This window comes from Lepidochelys kempii, chromosome 11 (assembly GCF_965140265.1).
Source record: "Lepidochelys kempii isolate rLepKem1 chromosome 11, rLepKem1.hap2, whole genome shotgun sequence".
Taxonomy (NCBI): Eukaryota; Metazoa; Chordata; order Testudines; family Cheloniidae; genus Lepidochelys; species Lepidochelys kempii.
The window spans coordinates 79,889,413-79,912,046 of record NC_133266.1 but is presented as its reverse complement, the minus strand read 5'-3'; the positions used below and the strand labels follow the sequence as shown (position 1 = coordinate 79,912,046).

The window sequence follows — 22,634 nt, the reverse complement described above, 5'->3', positions numbered from 1 at the left end:
ACAGAATAAAGACAGACGCTGTTCCAAAGAGTTGATTTGGGCTTGGATTTTCCAAGCAGGTTAAGTGTGTAAGGGACCCAAGTTTCATTGACATTCAGTGGAAAGTGGGTGCCTAACTGCCTTCGGATCTTTTGAAAATCCCAGACTTTAAATTTATTCACAAAGCCTGGGGTGTCATGTCGTTTCCCTACCGGTGACTGAAGCCTACAGTACTTACGAGGTCTTTGTCTACACTACGCAGCTTTTAGCGACACGACTGTCGGCAAAGCCCTGTCGCTAAAAGTCGGGCAGCGTAGCCGCTGTTTGTTGGCTCTTTTGCCGACAAAATACTCCCACCCCCAATGAGCAGCGTTCGCTTTGTTGGCAGGAGAGTGCTTCTGCCAACAACGTTCTGTTCACACTGGCACTTGTCATGGCAAAACTTTTGTCTTTTGGGGGGGGGGAAGGGGGTTAACACCTCTGAACAACAAAAGTTTTGTCGTTCAATTGCCAGTGTAGACACAGCCTAGCCTAGCAACTCCATACAAACCATTGCATTAGAGGAGGTTATAACTTACTAATTTCTTCTTGAAGATCACCTTGAAAAAAAAGGGAAAGAACTAGATCAGTAAATGAAAGCCTATCAAGAGCTTTGTTTCTCAAGGCTATGGATCTCAAGGTCAGCTTTCATTATAAGCACTCTAATTAATCTACTTTGACCCCAATCCCAAATGGGCAGTTGGCTGTAACCCTGTAAAGAGCCGCTGACTTGAACAGGACGACGAGACGAAAGCTCAGTACGTGCATAAGTCTCTGTACCCTGGGCGCCGGAATTACTGTCGATTTCCAGGGCACAATGCGCAGCAGTGAAGATAGGTGTCTGCAGGATCAGGGCCTCTGGTCATATTGCCTTGGTAGGGCAGTAAGAGCAGATCTACACCACAGACGCCTGTTGGCATAGCGACGTCAGCCAGGCACGTGGGGAGACAGAGGCGCCGAGTTCCTGCGTTCCCTGGGTTGCTCGACCCCTGCCGTGCCCCATGCTCCACCCCCACCAATCCCCACTCCTGCCCTGCCTCGTCCCACCCCGCTCCCTGGTCACATCTCTTCCCACCCTATTCTTCCCCCTCCCCCTGCCTCTTCCTGTCCCTGCGCCACTCCCTCCCCGCAGCCCCTCCTGCACCCCGCTGAACAGCTGACCCCAGCAAGTGGGAGGCACTGGGGGAAGGCGGGGGGGGGGGTGGTGCTGAGCATCCACGATTTTTTTCCATGGGGCAGAGAGGCGTGAGAGGCAGGGGTGGGGGGCGCCGGGGAAGGGGCAGAGAGGCGTGAGAGGCAGGGGTGGGGGGCGCCGGGGAAGGGGCAGAGAGGCGTGAGAGGCAGGGGTGGGGGGCGCCGGGGAAGGGGCAGAGAGGCGTGAGAGGCAGGGGTGGGGGGTGCCGGGGAAGGGGCAGAGAGGCGTGAGAGGCAGGGGTGGGGGGCGCCGGGGAAGGGGCAGAGAGGCGTGAGAGGCAGGGGTGGGGGGTGCCGGGGAAGGGGCAGAGAGGCGTGAGAGGCAGGGGTGGGGGGCGCCGGGGAAGGGGCAGAGAGAGGCGTGAGAGGCAGGGGTGGGGGGTGCCGGGGAAGGGGCAGAGAGAGGCGTGAGAGGCAGGGGTGGGGGGCGCCGGGGAAGGGGCAGAGAGAGGCGTGAGAGGCAGGGGTGGGGGGTGCCGGGGAAGGGGCAGAGAGAGGCGTGAGAGGCAGGGGTGGGGGGTGCCGGGGAAGGGGCAGAGAGGCGTGAGAGGCAGGGGTGGGGGGGTGCCGGGGAAGGGGCAGAGAGGCGTGAGAGGCAGGGGTGGGGGGCGCCGGGGAAGGGGCAGAGAGGCGTGAGAGGCAGGGGTGGGGGGTGCCGGGGAAGGGGCAGAGAAGCCTGAGAGGCAGGGGTGGGGGGCGCCGGGGAAGGGGCAGAGAGGCGTGAGAGGCAGGGGTGGGGGGGCGCCGGGGAAGGGGCAGAGAGGCGTGAGAGGCAGGGGTGGGGGGCGCCGGGGAAGGGGCAGAGAGGCGTGAGAGGCAGGGGTGGGGGGCGCCGGGGAAGGGGCAGAGAGAGGCGTGAGAGGCAGGGGTGGGGGGCGCCGGGGAAGGGGCAGAGAGGCGTGAGAGGCAGGGGTGGGGGGCGCCGGGGAAGGGGCAGAGAGGCGTGAGAGGCAGGGGTGGGGGGTGCCGGGGAAGGGGCAGAGAGGCGTGAGAGGCAGGGGTGGGGGGTGCCGGGGAAGGGGCAGAGAGAGGCGTGAGAGGCAGGGGTGGGGATGTGGGGGAAGGGGCAGAGAGGCGTGAGAGGCAGGGGTGGGGGGCGCCGGGGAAGGGGCAGAGAGAGGCGTGAGAGGCAGGGGTGGGGGGCGCCGGGGAAGGGGCAGAGAGGCGTGAGAGGCAGGGGTGGGGGGCGCCGGGGAAGGGGCAGAGAGGCGTGAGAGGCAGGGGTGGGGGGCGCCGGGGAAGGGGCAGAGAGGCGTGAGAGGCAGGGGTGGGGGGCGCCGGGGAAGGGGCAGAGAGAGGCGTGAGAGGCAGGGGTGGGGATGTGGGGGAAGGGGCAGAGAGGCGTGAGAGGCAGGGGTGGGGGGTGCCGGGGAAGGGGCAGAGAGGCGTGAGAGGCAGGGGTGGGGGGCGCCGGGGAAGGGGCAGAGAGGCGTGAGAGGCAGGGGTGGGGGGCGCCGGGGAAGGGGCAGAGAGAGGCGTGAGAGGCAGGGGTGGGGGGCGCCGGGGAAGGGGCAGAGAGGCGTGAGAGGCAGGGGTGGGGGGTGCCGGGGAAGGGGCAGAGAGAGGCGTGAGAGGCAGGGGTGGGGATGTGGGGGAAGGGGCAGAGAGGCGTGAGAGGCAGGGGTGGGGGGCGCCGGGGAAGGGGCAGAGAGGCGTGAGAGGCAGGGGTGGGGATGTGGGGGAAGGGGCAGAGAGAGGCGTGAGAGGCAGGGGTGGGGGGCGCCGGGGAAGGGGCAGAGAGGCGTGAGAGGCAGGGGTGGGGGGTGCCGGGGAAGGGGCAGAGAGAGGCGTGAGAGGCAGGGGTGGGGATGTGGGGGAAGGGGCAGAGAGGCGTGAGAGGCAGGGGTGGGGGGCGCCGGGGAAGGGGCAGAGAGGCGTGAGAGGCAGGGGTGGGGATGTGGGGGAAGGGGCAGAGAGAGGCGTGAGAGGCAGGGGTGGGGGGTGCCGGGGAAGGGGCAGAGAGGCGTGAGAGGCAGGGGTGGGGATGTGGGGGAAGGGGCAGAGAGGCGTGAGAGGCAGGGGTGGGGGGCGCCGGGGAAGGGGCAGAGAGGCGTGAGAGGCAGGGGTGGGGGGTGCCGGGGAAGGGGCAGAGAAGCGTGAGAGGCAGGGGTGGGGGGTGCCGGGGAAGGGGCAGAGAGGCGTGAGAGGCAGGGGTGGGGGGCGCCGGGGAAGGGGCAGAGAGGCGTGAGAGGCAGGGGTGGGGGGCGCCGGGGAAGGGGCAGAGAGGCGTGAGAGGCAGGGGTGGGGGGCGCCGGGGAAGGGGCAGAGAGGCGTGAGAGGCAGGGGTGGGGGGCGCCGGGGAAGGGGCAGAGAGGCGTGAGAGGCAGGGGTGGGGGGCGCCGGGGAAGGGGCAGAGAGGCGTGAGAGGCAGGGGTGGGGGGTGCCGGGGAAGGGGCAGAGAAGCGTGAGAGGCAGGGGTGGGGGGCGCCGGGGAAGGGGCAGAGAGGCGTGAGAGGCAGGGGTGGGGGGCGCCGGGGAAGGGGCAGAGAGGCGTGAGAGGCAGGGGTGGGGGGTGCCGGGGAAGGGGCAGAGAGGCGTGAGAGGCAGGGGTGGGGGGCGCCGGGGAAGGGGCAGAGAGGCGTGAGAGGCAGGGGTGGGGGGGTGCCGGGGAAGGGGCAGAGAGGCGTGAGAGGCAGGGGTGGGGGGCGCCGGGGAAGGGGCAGAGAGGCGTGAGAGGCAGGGGTGGGGGGCGCCGGGGAAGGGGCAGAGAGAGGCGTGAGAGGCAGGGGTGGGGGGCGCCGGGGAAGGGGCAGAGAGGCGTGAGAGGCAGGGGTGGGGGGTGCCGGGGAAGGGGCAGAGAGAGGCGTGAGAGGCAGGGGTGGGGATGTGGGGGAAGGGGCAGAGAGGCGTGAGAGGCAGGGGTGGGGGGCGCCGGGGAAGGGGCAGAGAGGCGTGAGAGGCAGGGGTGGGGATGTGGGGGAAGGGGCAGAGAGAGGCGTGAGAGGCAGGGGTGGGGGGCGCCGGGGAAGGGGCAGAGAGGCGTGAGAGGCAGGGGTGGGGGGTGCCGGGGAAGGGGCAGAGAGAGGCGTGAGAGGCAGGGGTGGGGATGTGGGGGAAGGGGCAGAGAGGCGTGAGAGGCAGGGGTGGGGATGTGGGGGAAGGGGCAGAGAGAGGCGTGAGAGGCAGGGGTGGGGGGTGCCGGGGAAGGGGCAGAGAGGCGTGAGAGGCAGGGGTGGGGATGTGGGGGAAGGGGCAGAGAGGCGTGAGAGGCAGGGGTGGGGGGCGCCGGGGAAGGGGCAGAGAGGCGTGAGAGGCAGGGGTGGGGATGTGGGGGAAGGGGCAGAGAGAGGCGTGAGAGGCAGGGGTGGGGGGTGCCGGGGAAGGGGCAGAGAGGCGTGAGAGGCAGGGGTGGGGATGTGGGGGAAGGGGCAGAGAGGCGTGAGAGGCAGGGGTGGGGGGCGCCGGGGAAGGGGCAGAGAGGCGTGAGAGGCAGGGGTGGGGATGTGGGGGAAGGGGCAGAGAGGCGTGAGAGGCAGGGGTGGGGGGCGCCGGGGAAGGGGCAGAGAGGCGTGAGAGGCAGGGGTGGGGGGTGCCGGGGAAGGGGCAGAGAAGCGTGAGAGGCAGGGGTGGGGGGTGCCGGGGAAGGGGCAGAGAGGCGTGAGAGGCAGGGGTGGGGGGCGCCGGGGAAGGGGCAGAGAGGCGTGAGAGGCAGGGGTGGGGGGCGCCGGGGAAGGGGCAGAGAGGCGTGAGAGGCAGGGGTGGGGGGCGCCGGGGAAGGGGCAGAGAGGCGTGAGAGGCAGGGGTGGGGGGCGCCGGGGAAGGGGCAGAGAGGCGTGAGAGGCAGGGGTGGGGGGCGCCGGGGAAGGGGCAGAGAGGCGTGAGAGGCAGGGGTGGGGGGCGCCGGGGAAGGGGCAGAGAGGCGTGAGAGGCAGGGGTGGGGGGCGCCGGGGAAGGGGCAGAGAGGCGTGAGAGGCAGGGGTGGGGGGTGCCGGGGAAGGGGCAGAGAGGCGTGAGAGGCAGGGGTGGGGGGCGCCGGGGAAGGGGCAGAGAGGCGTGAGAGGCAGGGGTGGGGGGTGCCGGGGAAGGGGCAGAGAGGCGTGAGAGGCAGGGGTGGGGGGCGCCGGGGAAGGGGCAGAGAGGCGTGAGAGGCAGGGGTGGGGGGTGCCGGGGAAGGGGCAGAGAGAGGCGTGAGAGGCAGGGGTGGGGGGTGCCGGGGAAGGGGCAGAGAGGCGTGAGAGGCAGGGGTGGGGGGCGCCGGGGAAGGGGCAGAGAGGCGTGAGAGGCAGGGGTGGGGGGCGCCGGGGAAGGGGCAGAGAGGCGTGAGAGGCAGGGGTGGGGGGTGCCGGGGAAGGGGCAGAGAGGCGTGAGAGGCAGGGGTGGGGGGCGCCGGGGAAGGGGCAGAGAGGCGTGAGAGGCAGGGGTGGGGGGTGCCGGGGAAGGGGCAGAGAGAGGCGTGAGAGGCAGGGGTGGGGGGTGCCGGGGAAGGGGCAGAGAGGCGTGAGAGGCAGGGGTGGGGGGCGCCGGGGAAGGGGCAGAGAGGCGTGAGAGGCAGGGGTGGGGGGTGCCGGGGAAGGGGCAGAGAGGCGTGAGAGGCAGGGGTGGGGATGTGGGGGAAGGGGCAGAGAGGCGTGAGAGGCAGGGGTGGGGGGCGCCGGGGAAGGGGCAGAGAGGCGTGAGAGGCAGGGGTGGGGGGTGCCGGGGAAGGGGCAGAGAGGCGTGAGAGGCAGGGGTGGGGGGCGCCGGGGAAGGGGCAGAGAAGCGTGAGAGGCAGGGGTGGGGGGTGCCGGGGAAGGGGCAGAGAGGCGTGAGAGGCAGGGGTGGGGGGTGCCGGGGAAGGGGCAGAGAAGCGTGAGAGGCAGGGGTGGGGGGTGCCGGGGAAGGGGCAGAGAGGCGTGAGAGGCAGGGGTGGGGGGCGCCGGGGAAGGGGCAGAGAGGCGTGAGAGGCAGGGGTGGGGGGCGCCGGGGAAGGGGCAGAGAGGCGTGAGAGGCAGGGGTGGGGGGCGCCGGGGAAGGGGCAGAGAGGCGTGAGAGGCAGGGGTGGGGGGCGCCGGGGAAGGGGCAGAGAGGCGTGAGAGGCAGGGGTGGGGGGGTGCCGGGGAAGGGGCAGAGAGGCGTGAGAGGCAGGGGTGGGGGGTGCCGGGGAAGGGGCAGAGAGGCGTGAGAGGCAGGGGTGGGGGGTGCCGGGGAAGGGGCAGAGAGGCGTGAGAGGCAGGGGTGGGGGGTGCCGGGGAAGGGGCAGAGAGGCGTGAGAGGCAGGGGTGGGGGGCGCCGGGGAAGGGGCAGAGAGGCGTGAGAGGCAGGGGTGGGGGGTGCCGGGGAAGGGGCAGAGAGGCGTGAGAGGCAGGGGTGGGGGGTGCCGGGGAAGGGGCAGAGAGGCGTGAGAGGCAGGGGTGGGGGGTGCCGGGGAAGGGGCAGAGAGGCGTGAGAGGCAGGGGTGGGGGGCGCCGGGGAAGGGGCAGAGAAGCGTGAGAGGCAGGGGTGGGGGGCGCCGGGGAAGGGGCAGAGAAGCGTGAGAGGCAGGTGGGGAATGTGGGGGAAGTGGTGAAGAGTCACAAAAGGCTGGTGAGGGGGCCACAGGAGAAAGGGGTGGAGAAGCATGAGTGGTGGGTGGAGGGGCCATGGGGTAAGAGGCAGGGCAGGAAGAGGAGCAGTGTGGGTAGGGGGTTATGGGGGAATGCAGGAGTGGGGTCTCAGGGTGGAGTGTGGGCAGGGCCATGGGCCATGGCCCTTTCAGGGGCAATGCTCCAAAGGCAGCCAGGCAGCTCCAAAGGGGGGTGCCCTGCATCCTCTTTGGGAAGGTTTTAGCCTCCCCTGGCCTATTATACCCACTGCCCTTGTGGGGCGGTGTGATCCCTGGCTGACAGGGCTGTGCTGTGGAGATCCAGTTATAACGGCAAACCGTGCCATGACCGATATCACTTGTTTCGCTCGTGGGGGTGGCTTTACTATATCATACAAAGCACGGCTTTGCTGGCACAGGCCCCATCCGCACTTTCCCCCTGTGATCTACTGGGATTCCTAGACCCGGAAAGTGCTTCTGATGTAGACAAATCCTTGCAGGTGAAAAGTGCATTATGGTTTCCCGGGCCTGAAAACACTTAGGCATGTAAGAAAAATTTCTCATGAACACAAGTGTCTGAAGGACTGGAGCGTTACCGTCAAAGGTTTACCGTTTGGAATGGTGCAATATGTTTAGGCCCGATCACTAATTACTACTAGAGAGGCAGTGTGGCCCAGCAGACACAGTGCGGGGACTCAGGTGACATGAGTTCTAATCATGGTTCTGCCACTGGCCTGCTGGGAGACCTGGGCATGTTAGTTGCCCCTTCTGTGCCTCAGTTTCATGATCATGATCTCTAAAGTGCTTTGAGATCTACCGATGAAGTTTCTTTACAGAAGAGCTCGGTATTCTTACTGCTTACTAGTCTTTGTAAACCTTCATTCTTTGGGAACCTCCTCCTCCCTTCAAGCTTCAGAGGGGGAGCCGTGTTAGTCTGGATCTGTAAAAGCGGAAAAGCGTCCTGTGGCACCTTACAGACTATCAGACGTACTGGAGCATGAGCTTTCGTGGGAAGTGGGTGTTCACCCACGAAAGCTCATACTCCAGTACGTCTGATAGTCTGTAAGGTGCCACAGGACGCTTTGCTGCTACTCCCTTCAGTTTCACCGGGAGTATGAGCTATTCAGGAATGAGGGAAAGTCAGTCCTTCAAAGTATTTTAAAATCCTGGTTGCATTATGACTTCCCATAACATAGCGTGGGGATTACTGTTAATAAGTTATTGACGTTACCTGTGATTTTTCAGTTGACCTTGTCCCTTAAATTAAAAACTTAACTGCGCACAACTTCACATATGAGGTGATATTGGAGGAAGGGAATGAAACTTACTGATATTTTCAAGAAGTTTCCCTAAAATAAAACAAATGGATAAATACATTATTTAAGATTTTTTTCACTGAATGGAGATATTAAGGAGTTTTCCATTTTATTTTGATTTACAGTTTCAAGAAAACCATTGCTCAAATTAGAACTTCCACCACTGCAACAGACTACCAAGGGAAGTGATGGATTCTCCATCTCTTGATGTCTTCAGACCAAGACGGGACGTCTTTCTGAAAGATCTGCTGAACACAGAGCACTGGACTCAATACCGGGGTAACTGGGTGAAATACTCTGGTTTGTGTCATGCAGGAGGTCAGACTAGATGATCTGATGGTCCCTTCCAGCCTTAAATCTATGAATGAATTACATTTGGATTCATGATACAAGGTGGGTGAGGTAATGTCTTTTATTAGAACAACCTCTGTTGGTGAGAGAGACAAGATTTCGAGCCACACAGACCTCTTCTTCAGATCTAGGAAAGGTAATCTGAGCTCATAGCTAAAGGCAAGGTGGAACAGATTAGTTAGCATATATTGTAAGGGACCATTCAAGGTAGTGTCCCATTAACACCTGCAGTCATAGAACAAAAAGAAAGGGTTAGTGAGTTACGGATTGTTGTAATAAGCCCAAATCCAGAGTCTCTGTTCAGTCCATGATTTTTAGTATCTAGCAGAGTGATGAAAACCTTTTGAAAGCGGTGGGCAGGTTTCCTTTGAGGATAAGGACTGAGAGGTCAGATATAGAGTGATTGTTTTGGGAAAAGTGTTCACCCACAGGTGACAGGGTGTTTTGTCTTTTATCAGTTTCCTGAGAGTTCATCTGAGGGCTTGTCTACACGACACAGGTTTTAGCGACACGGCCATGTCGCTAAAAGTCTGGCAGTGTGAATGCTTTTTGTAGGCACTTTTTCCGACAAAATACTTCCACCCCCTATGAGCGTCTTTCGGGGTGGGGGTGGGGGGCTTTTTTAAGCACCTGTGAACTACAAAAGTTTTGTCGTTCAATTGGCAGTGTAGACAAAGCCTAGGAGTGTAGTGATTGTCTGGCTTCCCCCACAAAGGGCACAGCTACGCTCGCGTTCACAGCCGCGCAGCTGCACGTATGCCGCTGTAAGCGTGCTGATTAGCTAATGCGCTAATCGTGTTGTCAGACGATGGGAGAGACGTCTCCCTTCAGCTTAACTCCACCAGTCCCCGCGAGCAGCAGACGCTGAGTCAGCAGGACAAGCTCTCTCGCTGACATAGGGGCTGGTGTGGACAGTCAGTGCTATGTCAGTGTAGCGTATGTTGCCAGTATACGTTGTGGCGTAGACATAGACATAGGTGTTGGGGCATTTAGTGCACAAGTTGTTGTGATAGGCCTGTGTAGGATTCATGGATCTTGAAAGTGTTGTGGGGGGTTGATCACGGTAGCAATGGAGATACGGCTGCAGGTTTTGCATCTGCTCTGGTAGGGTCTGGTGCTGCTTTGACTTGGTGTGTCCGGGTCTGTGTGGAGCTTTGTTCTGATGATGGGCTTGGAGAGACTGGGGAGGTTGTCTGAAGGCCAGAAGTGGGGTTTAGGAAAGATTTATTTCAGGATGGGGTCCCTCTTCAGTATGGTTTGTAGGTGTTTGATACCCCATCTGGATTCCAGTGTGGGGTGGTAGGTGGCAACTAGGCTGAGTTTTCATTCATGCTTGTGCATTCACTACAATTAGCTATCAAACAAATGAATACTTTCAGACATTTACAGGTCTGAATTACCTGTAGGATTCACACCAAATCTGCTTTTTCACGTACCCTAAACTCCTGTTGGCTTCACTAGCAGCATACAGTGTGCAAAGACTGCAGGGTCAGCTCCTACAATGCTAATAGTTGGCTAATATGACTTGAGCCTCTCATAGTTACTTGGTTCTGTACCTGAATCTTTAGCTGTTCTTCTGTCTTTACTATAAAGATTATGAGTAGGGCTGCCCTAGCTCTGCTCCCGCTGAAGTTAGTCAGTCGTGAAACTCCCATTCAGTCAGAGCAAAGCAATGGGTGCTTTTGAAAATAAAAGTAGGACAGGGTTAGATTTTTTGTCTTCTGTGTCACAGGCCTGTAGAAGATCAGTGGTGTCAATTCAGAAAAGTGTTTAGACACATGCTTGGGTCCAGGCACATCGAAGTCAATGGGAATGCACATGCACTTAACTTTAAAGACTATCAGAGCTTTTTTGAATCAGATTATATCGTCATTTAATATTCATTTGATTCTGTAACTGAATCTTTATCCATTCTGCTCTCCTTCCCATCAAGATTAATAAGCTTAGCTTTGTGTTTCTATTTACTTATTGTTGGATAAAGACACCAAGACAGAAGCTCTAATTTTAACTAATATAAAAATCTGACACCATAGAAGCAATGAAAAAGAACATTCAACAGGAAAGGAAGCCAACATGGGCAGCCAGCAGCTACAAAAAGCTCTTTCCATCCCCATCATCCTGGGGACACACCCTCTTTGTAACAGGCCAGACTGCCCCTTTCAGGGCCAGAGGGGCCAGGGACCAGACAGCCCTATTCCTGGGAGAAGCCCAATAGGCAGGTCCTGGGAATCATCAGACCCACTGAGCAGCATCAAGTGACTGGGTCTGAGATATTGATGAGGGCCCCAGCTCCATTAGGGAGCCTGGGACCAGGAGAATACTGTCCTGTAACTACACTCTAGACATCAGGAAGTGCAGCAGAGGATGCCAACAGGGTGGAGGCACCCACATGACAGATTTACATCAAGACCAGCCAGCCATGGTTGATGGGTCATTAAGGAGAATGAACTCTGCCAGTGGGCATCTCCAGAGGATGTTGCAGAGAGCACATGGACAATGGAGGCCCAGTGACTCAGCGGGACATGGAAGACATGTGATCCCTGACTCCATGTTTGTGCCAGTAACTTTCCATGCATACAGGCTGAGGGTATAAAAGTGGAGACGGTGACATAATTTCTTTGCCTCTTTCCTGTTCCACATTTCTGGACTACAATTTCTAACAAAGAAGAGCTTTGAACAATGGACTGAGGACCCCAGTATTTGGGATGAACCAAAGATTTATTGCAAGCTAGCAGATTTAACATCACTGCTATTATCCTGACCTACAGACTCTGAAACCAGCTGCAAAGTATCTGATTCATTTTAATCTCAACTCTCTTCCTTTTCAAAGCTATTAATAAACCTTTAGTTTTTAGTTACTAAAGGATTGGCTATCAGTGTGATTTTAGGGTAAGATCTGGAAGAGCCTAATATATGTGATTTCTGGTTTTAATAATCACGTATCACAGAAGTCTGATTTGTCTGGGTGATGGAGCTCTTGCCGTGTCCCATATCAAGCAGTGGGACACAGACTATTGCAGACCAAGGAGGGGAGCAAGTTTCAGAGCTCTCACAGAGAATGCGCTGCCAGTTGCCTTCTCCCCACCCTATAGGTGCCTAAATCCCTTAGGCACTCAAGCTTCTGCCTTTGGGCATGCACACAACTGCCTGAGTCCTGGTGGCACAAAGGTGCTTGGGGAGATACTCTGGCTAGGCATTCCCCTGTCTAGCCTGTGGGACCTGATCCAGTAGGCATGCCCAGACCACACATTACACCAAAAAAAAGGTGTGAGCAACCAGATCAGGAAGAGTGAGAGAAAGTGAGTGTCTCTGCATCTGTCCCAGAATACCCAGTTGCTAGGGCACTCACCTAGGGTGTGGGGGACCCAAGTTCAAATCCCTGCTCCTAATCAGGCAGAACAGGGATTTGGAAAGAAGCTCTCCCACAGCCCAGGCGACAGCTTTAACCACTGAGCTCCAAGGGGCCGAAGCAAGTTGAAGGGGAGAGGACTGCTGCCCAGAAGAACTGGAGGGAATTTATACCTCCTGCAGCCCCAGAGAAGCCCTCTTTCACCTGCACTGGAGTGGCAGCACCCACCCAATTGGAAAAAGGACAGGGTTTCTTCATGATGTGGTGTGAGCATTATGGATATAGTGAGATGGGGGGCTCTCTCTCTCACTGTCTGGAGTTAGGAATTGCAATACTTAAGTCTCTTTTAGGACCTAGACCTTGGTGAGTAGATTAAAACAAATCAAAAGGATACAAATGTGCACAGAAGATTATACTAAGAAGAATGTAACTTACATTTTTCAGCCTGGATCTTCCCTAAGGAAAGAAGATAGATAAAGCAGAGTAAAAAAGAAATATCACAAGAATGAGCTTCTGGATAGGTTTTATTCTAAGCATTCTAATAATTTACATAGCTATTATGCCAGGCAGAATTCCATTTTTTAAAATCTTGATGGATAATGTTTATTTTAAGCTTTTTATATTTATCTATCTATCTGAATTCCTACAGTTGAGGGAACTTTGGGGGGTGGTGGTGGTGTCAGACAATGATTTGAGGACACTAGACATGAGATTGAGAAAGGTAAATCTTTATAACCATTAAAACCCAAATTCTCAGCCTTGCATGTCCAAATATACAAAGTAAAGATCCTTAAATCAAACCCTAAATTCTCAAGCAGCATTTTTATTACTTTGCCTACCTGTAAACTTCTATTGTCTACGGAAATCTTCTTTGTTCAGTTTGTACATGTATGGCAAAATCAACATTGACCAACACTACCAATTAGAACCTTATCCTTCCAAGCTCAATTACTGTATCTCTTTAGTCGTAGTAACTTATTATAGTTAGACTTTCCCAGTGAGTACCCTATGATTATTTGTCAATGTGCTTTACATGTATGGCCAGTCCTGAAAATGTATATGGGAGTGAAGTTACTCATCTGCTTGAGGGCTGACCTATACACAACTGTAGAACTGGATGGGAAACAGTTTTCTTGCCCCTCGAAACATCTCAAGAACTACGGACTTGTTCAGCAGATCATGTTTCGTGAGACCACTCCCAAATATATTTGAGCAAACTGTATGTCAGTTATTGTTCAAATGCAACTGGCTCCCCCCACACACACTGTATTCTTATAATTAAAATTATGAATAATTAAAAAAAAAAGTATTTTCAAGAGGTCAACTTTTCTTCCCAGCTCAAATCAAGACAAAAAGTCAGAAAATCCCCTGAACTTCCACAAACTGAAAAACAGAACTTTATTCCAGTTCATGTCAATCAATGTTCTGTTTCAATAATTTGACCATGACCGGCTAACTCCTGTTAAAAATACAACCTGCTTGGTCTTCATCAGGTATTTTACCTCTGGTTAGCTAACACATGTAAGTACCAATGTTAGCATCTTGTTTTCCCAGTGAAAATGCACACTTAGGCATCTTAGAAAATCTCACTCTGTCAACACTGACCCAGCAAATGTTTGCGCACATGTGTAGGTGCATGCATAAGAGTTTGCTGGACAGGGGCATAAGGTATTTAAATATGTCCTGACTGCCAGAGATGCTGAGCACAAAGCTCAACGGGAGTCTGTCTGAGCGATGGGTGAACATCGAGGCATTCCTCTCTCTATGGATTTAGGTGCCTAACTTCAGGCTACTATGGGTACACCTACATTGCACACTCCCTACAGCAGCGTGCAGAGTACAAACCCTGCATGCCCCCCTCGCATGGGGACAAATAGCTGTGTAGATGGTGAGTCACTGCTTAAGAGCGTAGAGTACAGACATGCCTGAACCTGACGGCTATGCACCCAAACAATTCTTCCCCCACCTACACAGCTGTTTTTAGCAATGTAGTGTCCTGCTGCCACCCTGCTTCTGGAGCCTTTCCTCACTGCCTCCCCCAGGCCAGAGTTTTTCACTGACTCATACCACATTGCAGTGTGGACACTGCCTGCTTTTCACTATGGCCTTGTCTACACTACCACGGTAAATTGACCTAAGTTACACTACTCCAGCTTCGTGAATAACATAGCTGGAGTCAGTGTAGTTTAGGTTGACTTACTGCCGTGTCTGCACCGCCCTGCATCGACAGGAGACGCTCTCCAATCGACTTACATTAATCTTCTCCTTCCAGTGGAGTACTGAAGTCGACCAGAGAACAAATCTGCTGTTGATTTAGTGGGTCTTCACCTGCTAAATTGACCCCCGCTGCATCGATTGCAGCAGCGTCGATCCCTGGTAAGTGTAGACATGGCTTATTATATGTAGCTACCCACACGCAACATGTCACTTCAAGTGGTGTGAAGTCTAGACAGCCTATGTGTGGTTCATCAATCCTTATTTGCTCTGTCCCATCTCTACCCTGTGGCATTGGGATTGTGGTGATAAGGATTTGGTAGGGTTATGGAGCTACATTTTCAGAAAGTGTACCCCCTCTGCAAATCAAGCCAGTCCAGGAGATTTCAAGTTTGGCACCCAAAAACTAAGGTGTCCAAAGTCACTACTTGTAGTCACATTTGAAAAAGTGGGCAATATTTCCATTCACTTTAGGCCATGAAATGATGTCTGCCTGGACTCTCAAACATTATTTAAAATAAATTATATTAAACAATCAAATTAAAACACTGACAGACACACACAGGTATGATGTAGTGAAGAAGAGGGAATAACTTACCAATTTTTGCATGAAGGTTTCCTAAAACAAAACAAACCAGTGTAAGTTAGTATAGATTACTTAGGCTCTTCAGTTTCAGTAAATACATATCTAAAGAAAAGTCTTCATAGCCTCATGATATAGTGTCATTCTATTTTATCCTATTAAATATTCTTAATGATTCCACTGTGACTGTAAAGTGGCATAAAGAAGCTATGATACTAGAATAATAACATTTTACACACATTTTGCATTCACTTTCATCGTCAAGGCAAATCCACTCAGGTGTAAATCATGAAGAAACCTTGAACATCAAGAATGCTACATAAATCATTCTGGAGAAAGATGTGCGCGCCTCAAAGAATGAAAACAAATTAATATCTGGATAACATGATGTGCATTTAGAGCCAGATATTTAAAGATATTTAGATGCCAAACTCCCATTGATTTTCATGGGATTCAGGCACCTAAATACTTCCAAATATCTGACCCTTAGTGTTTCTTTCATAAGAACTGCATCTTGTCAGCAGTTCTCCATCTGTTTAACACCTCTTCAACTCCGAAAGCGTTCAGTTTCCCCTTCGTATCTTTGCATTACACGAGTTTACTGATGCAGAAATCAGGGTTGAAGCGTGTATCTATACACAAACCCTACTTATAACGACTTATAACTTTCTCAAGTTGTCTTTTGTCATGAACTATCTCATGCTTGGTATCCGCCCCCACACAATATTGTTGTTGTAGAAAGTTCAATGAATACTTCTTCAAATATTTTGTTTTCTATTAAGATTTTTTTCACAAAAGTAGGTATTTAATCATCAAATAGCCCTTGCGTATAACACATCACACACCTGGTGTATCAGCATTACCAACGCCAAGTTTTCAAATAGCCTGACTCAGGCCTCTACTCATGGGATTAGATTAAAAAGTGAGATTTAAATAAATGTTGTGTTCTTATTTGTCTACTGGGGTTTGAGCTGCTCGTAACCACGTTCATCTGGGAGGCCGCAGAACCCCCATCACTGGAGGTTTTTAAAAACCGGTTAGACAAACAAGTCAGGGATGCTCTTATTTAGTCCTACCACAGAGTGTGGGGATGAAGTAGGTGACGTCTCAAAGTCCCTTCCAGTCTTACATTTTTATCATTCTATGGCTTTGACCTTTTCTCCTCAACCATAACTGTTGGTATCAGACATTTTTTTTTTTAAAGAAAGTTGAGATTCTCTCACAAACAAATTTTTCCAGTTGCTGCAGCTTTGAGTGGGAGAAATGAGCGAGAGACTTGCACTAAAATTGTGAGAACTGGCAACCCCGTTAGTGTGGTGTTCAGTGATCACTCAGGCCCAAATCCACAATGAGACTTATGTGCTTGAAAGCCCCTCGTCCCCCTGGCCATTTTGTGTGGCATTGGGTCTACTCTGCCATTGTATTTGCAAGAAATGGCTCAGTGCAGGAGAGGGGTTCATAGAGAGACACCTCTCTCCAGTCTAAATTGAGGTGCCAAACTCAGAGATGGGGCAGGACTCAGACCACACCCCTCTCCTTGGCATCTGCCACTGGCTAGTTTAGGTGGCTCCCTGCCTGGCATTCTGGCTTTTGTGGCTCCCATTCTTAGGTGCCTCTCTCCCCCCAGTCATTGACTAGGGAGCCTAACTCGGGGTTTGTGGATCACAGTGCTGTGCAAGTGATTTTCTGGGTGCCAGAACATTAGCCATTGTGATGCTCAGCATTTTAACACTTCAGTCTATTTGTGGATCCAGGCCTTAGTGCCTCAGCAGAGCAAGAGGGAGGCTGGGAGGAATTACAGTGTTCTCCAGTCTGTTTCCTGTTCTCCAGTCTGTTCCTGGCGCCCTTTGTCAGAGCAAATTACAGAGTTACAATCTGTCCTGAATTCTGTAAATCACCAGGAACACGGATCTATGCAGGGCTCTATGTTAAGTAAACGGTGAAGCATCAGGTCTCATTAGAGCCAGCCAGGAACTGGGAGAGGGGTATGGAAAGGTGAACAAATGGTACTAGAGGCTCTCTTTGGAGGGGAAGGAGGAGGATTTGGGCTAACAAATGAAGATTGCTATTTGGATAACATGTCATTATTAGGGCCAGACCTCAAATAAATTAGTGGCACAATTAACTAACCAATTTCCATGCACAGCTAATGTGATCGCACATGCATAACTGCTCAGACTGGGTTTATCAGGATAACCACATGTTCATATTAAAAGCATAATGCTGCACCATGGTTATAGCCCTGATTCTGCAAAACCCTTCAGCACATGCTTAATCATGTGTGTAATCACATCCCGATTCAGCTGAGCCTGGTCCTACATCATTATTATTTTCCCCCCTCCTTTCCTCACCTGCTGCACTTTCCGTGCCGGTCTCTTTCATCCTTTCTATGCTGTTCTGTCCTAGTCATTCCTGTCTTGTCCATTTACCAGTATCTTTTCTACAGAGGAAATCTTTTTTTTCCTCTTATCACATTGTATTCGCCTCTTTAGGCCTTTACCTCTTAATGTGAAGAGAAAAGCAGCAACGCCTAACAAAGCAAAGGAGATAACCAGGAACACGTACAGAGCCACCATCCAGGGAGACACCCTTGGAAAAAAAGGTTCTGAAAAACAAAACCCCAGAGAGATGCGGCAGTTTGGAAAATAAAATACTTGTATCTCAGAAAAATACATCCCAGCAAGATTTATGAGATAAGGGTGTAAATACTCTTGTCTGAGCAACAGAAAATACCAGAATCCAATTTTAAACATTGTTTCAGCTACATAATTTCAACAGAGTAGGGAGGGAAGAAAGTGCATCAAACAAAGGGAAGTGAGGATCCCATATTTCTAATGTGGAAACCATCTAGAAGAAAGAGTGGGGGAGGGGAATATGAAAGTGTCACAAAGCAGAAGTGAAGGGGGGGAGGGAATGTATTTGTCTATTTCTCAATATACTTTAGAAATAATCCCTGCTTGTGGAGAAAAAAATATCAGCATTAACTGAAGTAATAGCTAAACTTAGACCATGTACAAGTTAGTGATCAGAGTGCAATGGTGATTGTAAGAATTTGAAACACATAACACACACACCCACACCCGTATTCGTTTAAAAAAATACTAAAGACAGCAAAGAAATGAATGGAATAGGAGCTATTTCTGTATCCATCAGCCAAACCCAGGTTCCACCTTCGAGGAGAGTATAGGAAGGGGAGCTGCAGCTCCTTTCATTTCTCCATTAAAGGATTGGTTTAATTAATATACATAGGAAGAGATCTGGTACTGGGCTTATCAAATTCACCAACCTCCCCCCCCCCCAAATTTTTAAACTTAAAGTCAATGAAGTTGAGAACATTAAAGTTAACACAAATAACTAGACCTGTACAAGTGACAGACTTTTCAGTTTGCTCTCAGTTCTGGGGGAAAAAATCATTTTGGGCCAATCTGAAAACGATTTACAGAAATTCTGATGAACCAAAAAGTAAAAACTCATTTTAATTTTGAATGTTTTTCTTTAAATTTTTGCCCTTTTGAAGAATAAAATTGGAGGCAATTCGAAAAGGAAAGTCATTTCAACTTGAAAAATCAAAATGTTTCAAAAATGTCAAAACAACATCTTGTCTTTTGGGGGGTGTTTTGTCGATGAACAGTTGAGTGAAGCTGACATGATTTTTTTTTTTTTTGAATCTGCATTTTTGCTTGGAAAAAAAGTTTTGGACAAAAAATGCACCCCAGCTCTATAGGTAACTTCAAAAAGTGTATTAAAGTTCGGTTCAGCTTTTCACTTCGGGCTTGGTCCTGCCAGGTATTAAGCAGTGCGGCACTGAATAGCATGTAAGTGTAACCCCATTGACTTCCTGGACCCAGTCAACCTCTTTGGTTTGTATAAAGGATCCAACCTTAATTACAGTCTTAGCAACGTGAGCAAATGTTGAGGGTTGGAATACGTGCCCAGGTTCGGTGTGCAGTGTGTTACCTGTTTGCAGGGTGAGCCTGTAGCTGTGAACAGGAATTTGCATTATAACAGGGGGGAGGATCCATGTGGTGTGCTCAGTGTGTTTCCTTATCTGTTGCAGGCAGAAATTCCTTGCAACGTCTGTCACTGTCAATAGAGTTATGATCCACAGACATAACTTGTGTTTCTTTTTGTCCCTTCCGCCCTCTGTGTATGGGCTGGAGACCTACTTCACTGGCAGTCACTCTACCAATGTAGGTCAGAGTTCCTCACCATCCAGACACAGACAACGTATGGATATGTGACCAATCCACTCTGCACTAGCTGCAGAGGCTGCAGATTTCTGTGCATCTCATTCAGCGAACAAGATGCAATGGCTGGAAGTTGAAAGTAGACAAATTCAGACTAGAAATGAGGCCCACATTTTTAACAGCAGGGATTATTAACCATTGGCACAATTTACCAAGGGTGCGGGGTGGATTCTGTATCACTGGAAATCAAGATTGGATGGCTTCCCCGCAACCCCCCTACAAGATACGCTCTAGTTCCAACAGGAATTAAGTCAGGGAAATCCTGTGGCCTGTGTTCCGCGGGAGTCAGACTCGATCAGGGGTTCTCAGACTTTTGTACTGGTGACACCTTTCACATAGCAAAGCCTCTGAGTGCGACCCCCCTTATACATTAAAAACACTTTTTAATATATTTAACACCGTTATAAATGCTGGAGGCACAGCGGGCTTTGGGGTGGAGGCTGACAGCTTGCAACCCCCCATGCAATAACCTTTCCACCCCCGAGGGGTCTCAACCCCCAGCTTGAGAACCCCTGGACTAGATGATCACAGAACTTGGCAATGGGTAGACTGCTAGTGTGCTGAGACGACACCCTATCATGGTCTCATTGTTTATTCATACTCCCATGCCTGTCTATAGCCATCTGTTGTCTAAGCAGAGGCCCATTAAGATTTACTGGGGCCCTGGGCACAAAGAACATTTGAATCCCCTATGCCCAGGGGGCCCAGGGGCACCAGAACTGGGGGACCCAGTGGGGCTATGGCCCCCTACTTTTTAACATGGGCTTAGTGGCCTCAGGCAGGCATGGAGTCGCAGAGGCGGGGGCTATGCTTCATGGTGGGGGAGATGATCCCATGCTGTGAAGCGCAGCCCCTTCTAGCTGTACCAGCCTCTTCCCGGAGAGGGGGCTGAGGTGAGCCTCAGCACTTCATTGTCATGGGCCCCTGCCCCCTGCTTCCCCCGAGGCCCTCCCCCATGGCGAGGCTGGAAGCCAGAGCCGGGCATGGTAAGAGCCACCCAGGGAGCCCAGGCCACTGTGAGCAGCCCCACCACCTGCCCTGGGGGGCAGGGACACAGGCCAGGAGCTGCTCTCAGGCACCCCAGCCCCCCTCCCAGGGCAGGTGGAGGGTCCAGGGCTACTCACAGTGGCCCGGGCTCCCCAGGCAGTCCTCACCATGGCCTGGCTACAGCTTCCAGCCGGGCCAGGGGGCAGAGCCCCAGGGAGAAGAGCAGGAGCAGTGGCAGGCTGCTGGGGGGAAGACGGGGAGCAGGAGTTACACTGTTCTGGCACTCGAGCCCCCCACCCTCCCCTCTACACAGATCCTGGCACTCCTGTGAGGGCCCCAAATTGGCCAGGGCCCATGGGCCTGTGTGTTAATCCACCACTGGCTGTAAGGCCCCTGGGGCGGGGACTTTCTTTTTGTTCTGTGTTTGTACAGCATCTGCACATGACGAGGGCTCCCTGGTGCTATAGTTGGGATAATCATCATCATCTCTGAATCTGTAAAACCAGCTGTGACACAGAAATCCTTCGCTTCTCTGGGTCAGCAACTGCTGACAGTCCTGAAAAAAAAAACCCAGGAGGACTTGTGGCACCTCAGAGACTCACAAATTCATTAGAGCATAAGCTTTCGTGGGCTACAGCATTGAATGCACTCGATGAAGTGGGCTGTAGCCCATGATGATGAAGTGGGCTGTAGCCCACGAAAGCTTACGCTCTAATAAATTGGTTAGTCTCTGAGGTGCCTCAAGTACCCCTGGTGGTTTGGTTTTTTTGCGGATACAGACTAACACGGCTGCTACTCTGAAACCTGACAGTCCTGAGAAACTCACTACACCCCACACACCACTTTCACGGTATTTATCCGTCAAGAAAATGATGTAAGGGGCTGTCATGAATACAGGGGGAAAGGAGGTAACCTTTATGTATGCCAGCCCAGTCAGTTAGCTATAAAATCCTTCTTAGTAGCTGGTCTCTACTTGCTTTCCCTGTGAAGGGTTAAAAGGTCTCAATGCTATGCAAAGGTAAACTTACAGTGGGCTGGCACCTGAGCGGGGGAACCAACAGGGAGGCTGAACCCTTTCAAATTGGGGAAATCTGCTGGGTGCAGGGTCTTTGTTCTCTGGGCAGCGGAGAGAAACCAGACAGAAAATATGCCGTCAGAACCTCGGGCCAGGTACGAGAAATCCTCAGCATCAGACTGAGACACACCTCATTGGAACCCCAGACATGTCAGTAGATTAGAGAATGTTAGAAATTGTGGTCACGGATCTTTTTGTCTGTTTTGGCTTGTGGGTTCCCCTGTGCTAACCCCCGGTGTGTTTGTTTGGTTTGCTTGTAACCTTTAAGCTGGACCCCAAGAAAGTTATTTTTGGTGTTTAATCCCTAACAGCCTGAGTTTTCAGATGTGGTTCTCTATTTTGTTCTTATAATAAAATTTACCTTTTTTAAAAAAAGAACACTTTGATTCCAAAGTCCTTAGACAAAGGGTTTGTCTGTGCTCACATTGCTAAGGCAGCTGGTTGGTATTTTATTCTCAAGCCTCCCCAGGAAAGGAGGTGAAAGGACTTGGGGGGATATTTGGGGGGATAGGGATTCCGAGTGACCCTTCCCTGAATATTTGGTGTAAATCACTTGGTGGTGGAAGCAATACCTGTCCAAGGCAAAGGACTCTGTGCCTTGGAGGAGTTTAAACCTAAGCTGGTAAAATATAAGCTTAGGGGGTCATTCATGTGGGCCCCCACCTTCTGCACTTGAAGTGCCAGAGTGGGGAATTTTAGCCTTGACAGGGACCTAATAAAAGATTTTGTCATACTGCTCTTCCTAATCAGTGTGAGATGTATGTACAGATGATACTTAAGAAGGTGTGTGTATGTACTGAAAATATGATTTAGAAACTGTGTCCCAGGCAGAGCAGACAGACAGGTTTCTTCCAGACAGGAGATAAGATGTAAATTCAGCATTATAAGTCATGGGAGCCTTGGCTGAATACAGGGAAACAGGAATATTTAAAGAAACCTTGCAGCCTGCACCCAGGAACCAGGGGAGTCATACAGACTCTGAGGACAAAAATGATAGATTCTGGGGTCTAAGAGGAAGACAAGTAAGCCATTTTGTTATTCCTCACAGCACTTTTTGCATCCATGAATGGTGGGTCCTAGCCATGTGGGTTGGTGATGCTGGAAAAGACTGTTTTAGGTGAGAAACTACGTTAGACAAGGATTTTAGTCTCTTGAAGTTAAGTTTAGCCTCTAATAAGCATGTTATACTTTTGTTTTATGTGTAACCATGTCTGTTTACATTATCTTTACTCAGTATCTCTTAAAACTTAATCTTCGGCAAACTTATGATTGTTTTCACTATAATTATACCTCAGAAGAAGTGAGCTGTAGCTCAGGAAAGCTTATGCTCAAATAAATTGGTTAGTCTCTAAGATGCCACAAGTCCTCCTGTTCTTTTTGTTGTTATAAAGGACCTGATCCTGAGTTGTATACCAATCAAGCTGTGTGTATACTGTTCCCCTGGGAATAGCGAACCTGGTAGTTACTGGGAGTGTCCAGTGGACGGGCTGGACATTACAGAGGGATGCTTCAGAGAAGCTCGGGGCCTTGGATGCCCCTAGTGTTAACCTGCAAGGTAAAGTCCGGGCTGGCAGAGCCCTGAGCAGATTGTTTGGGGGGTGACAGGCTGGTGGTGCCAGGGAGCTGACACCCAGCTTAGCACTCTCTCACTGAGACAGGCGGTAACATGGTGACTCACAGCCTTGGGTACCCCCAAGAAAGTGTCACATTACTAATCCACCCCGGACAAGAGAAGATGAAGTGTCTGACATTTAACATTTGCAAAGTCATTAACATGAGATGAAAAGGAAGAGCACTCAT

At 52.5% G+C, this 22,634-nt stretch overlaps 1 protein-coding gene across 3 annotated transcripts in view; it reads right to left on the bottom strand.

The window, feature by feature from the left end:
* Positions 1-22,634, bottom strand: part of LOC140895985 (butyrophilin subfamily 1 member A1-like) — a 47,656-nt gene that overhangs the window by 15,069 nt on the left and 9,953 nt on the right. For 2 of the 3 annotated variants that reach the window (XM_073307024.1, XM_073307025.1), the window contains exons 5-9: positions 17,026-17,130; positions 14,541-14,561; positions 12,164-12,184; positions 8,041-8,061; positions 558-578 (exon numbers count right to left, since the gene is read on the bottom strand). In XM_073307024.1, the coding sequence (XP_073163125.1) occupies positions 558-578; positions 8,041-8,061; positions 12,164-12,184; positions 14,541-14,561; positions 17,026-17,130 (189 nt within the window). The remainder of the gene's footprint in view (positions 1-557; positions 579-8,040; positions 8,062-12,163; positions 12,185-14,540; positions 14,562-17,025; positions 17,131-22,634) is intronic. The other variant, XM_073307026.1, reaches the window with a different exon arrangement.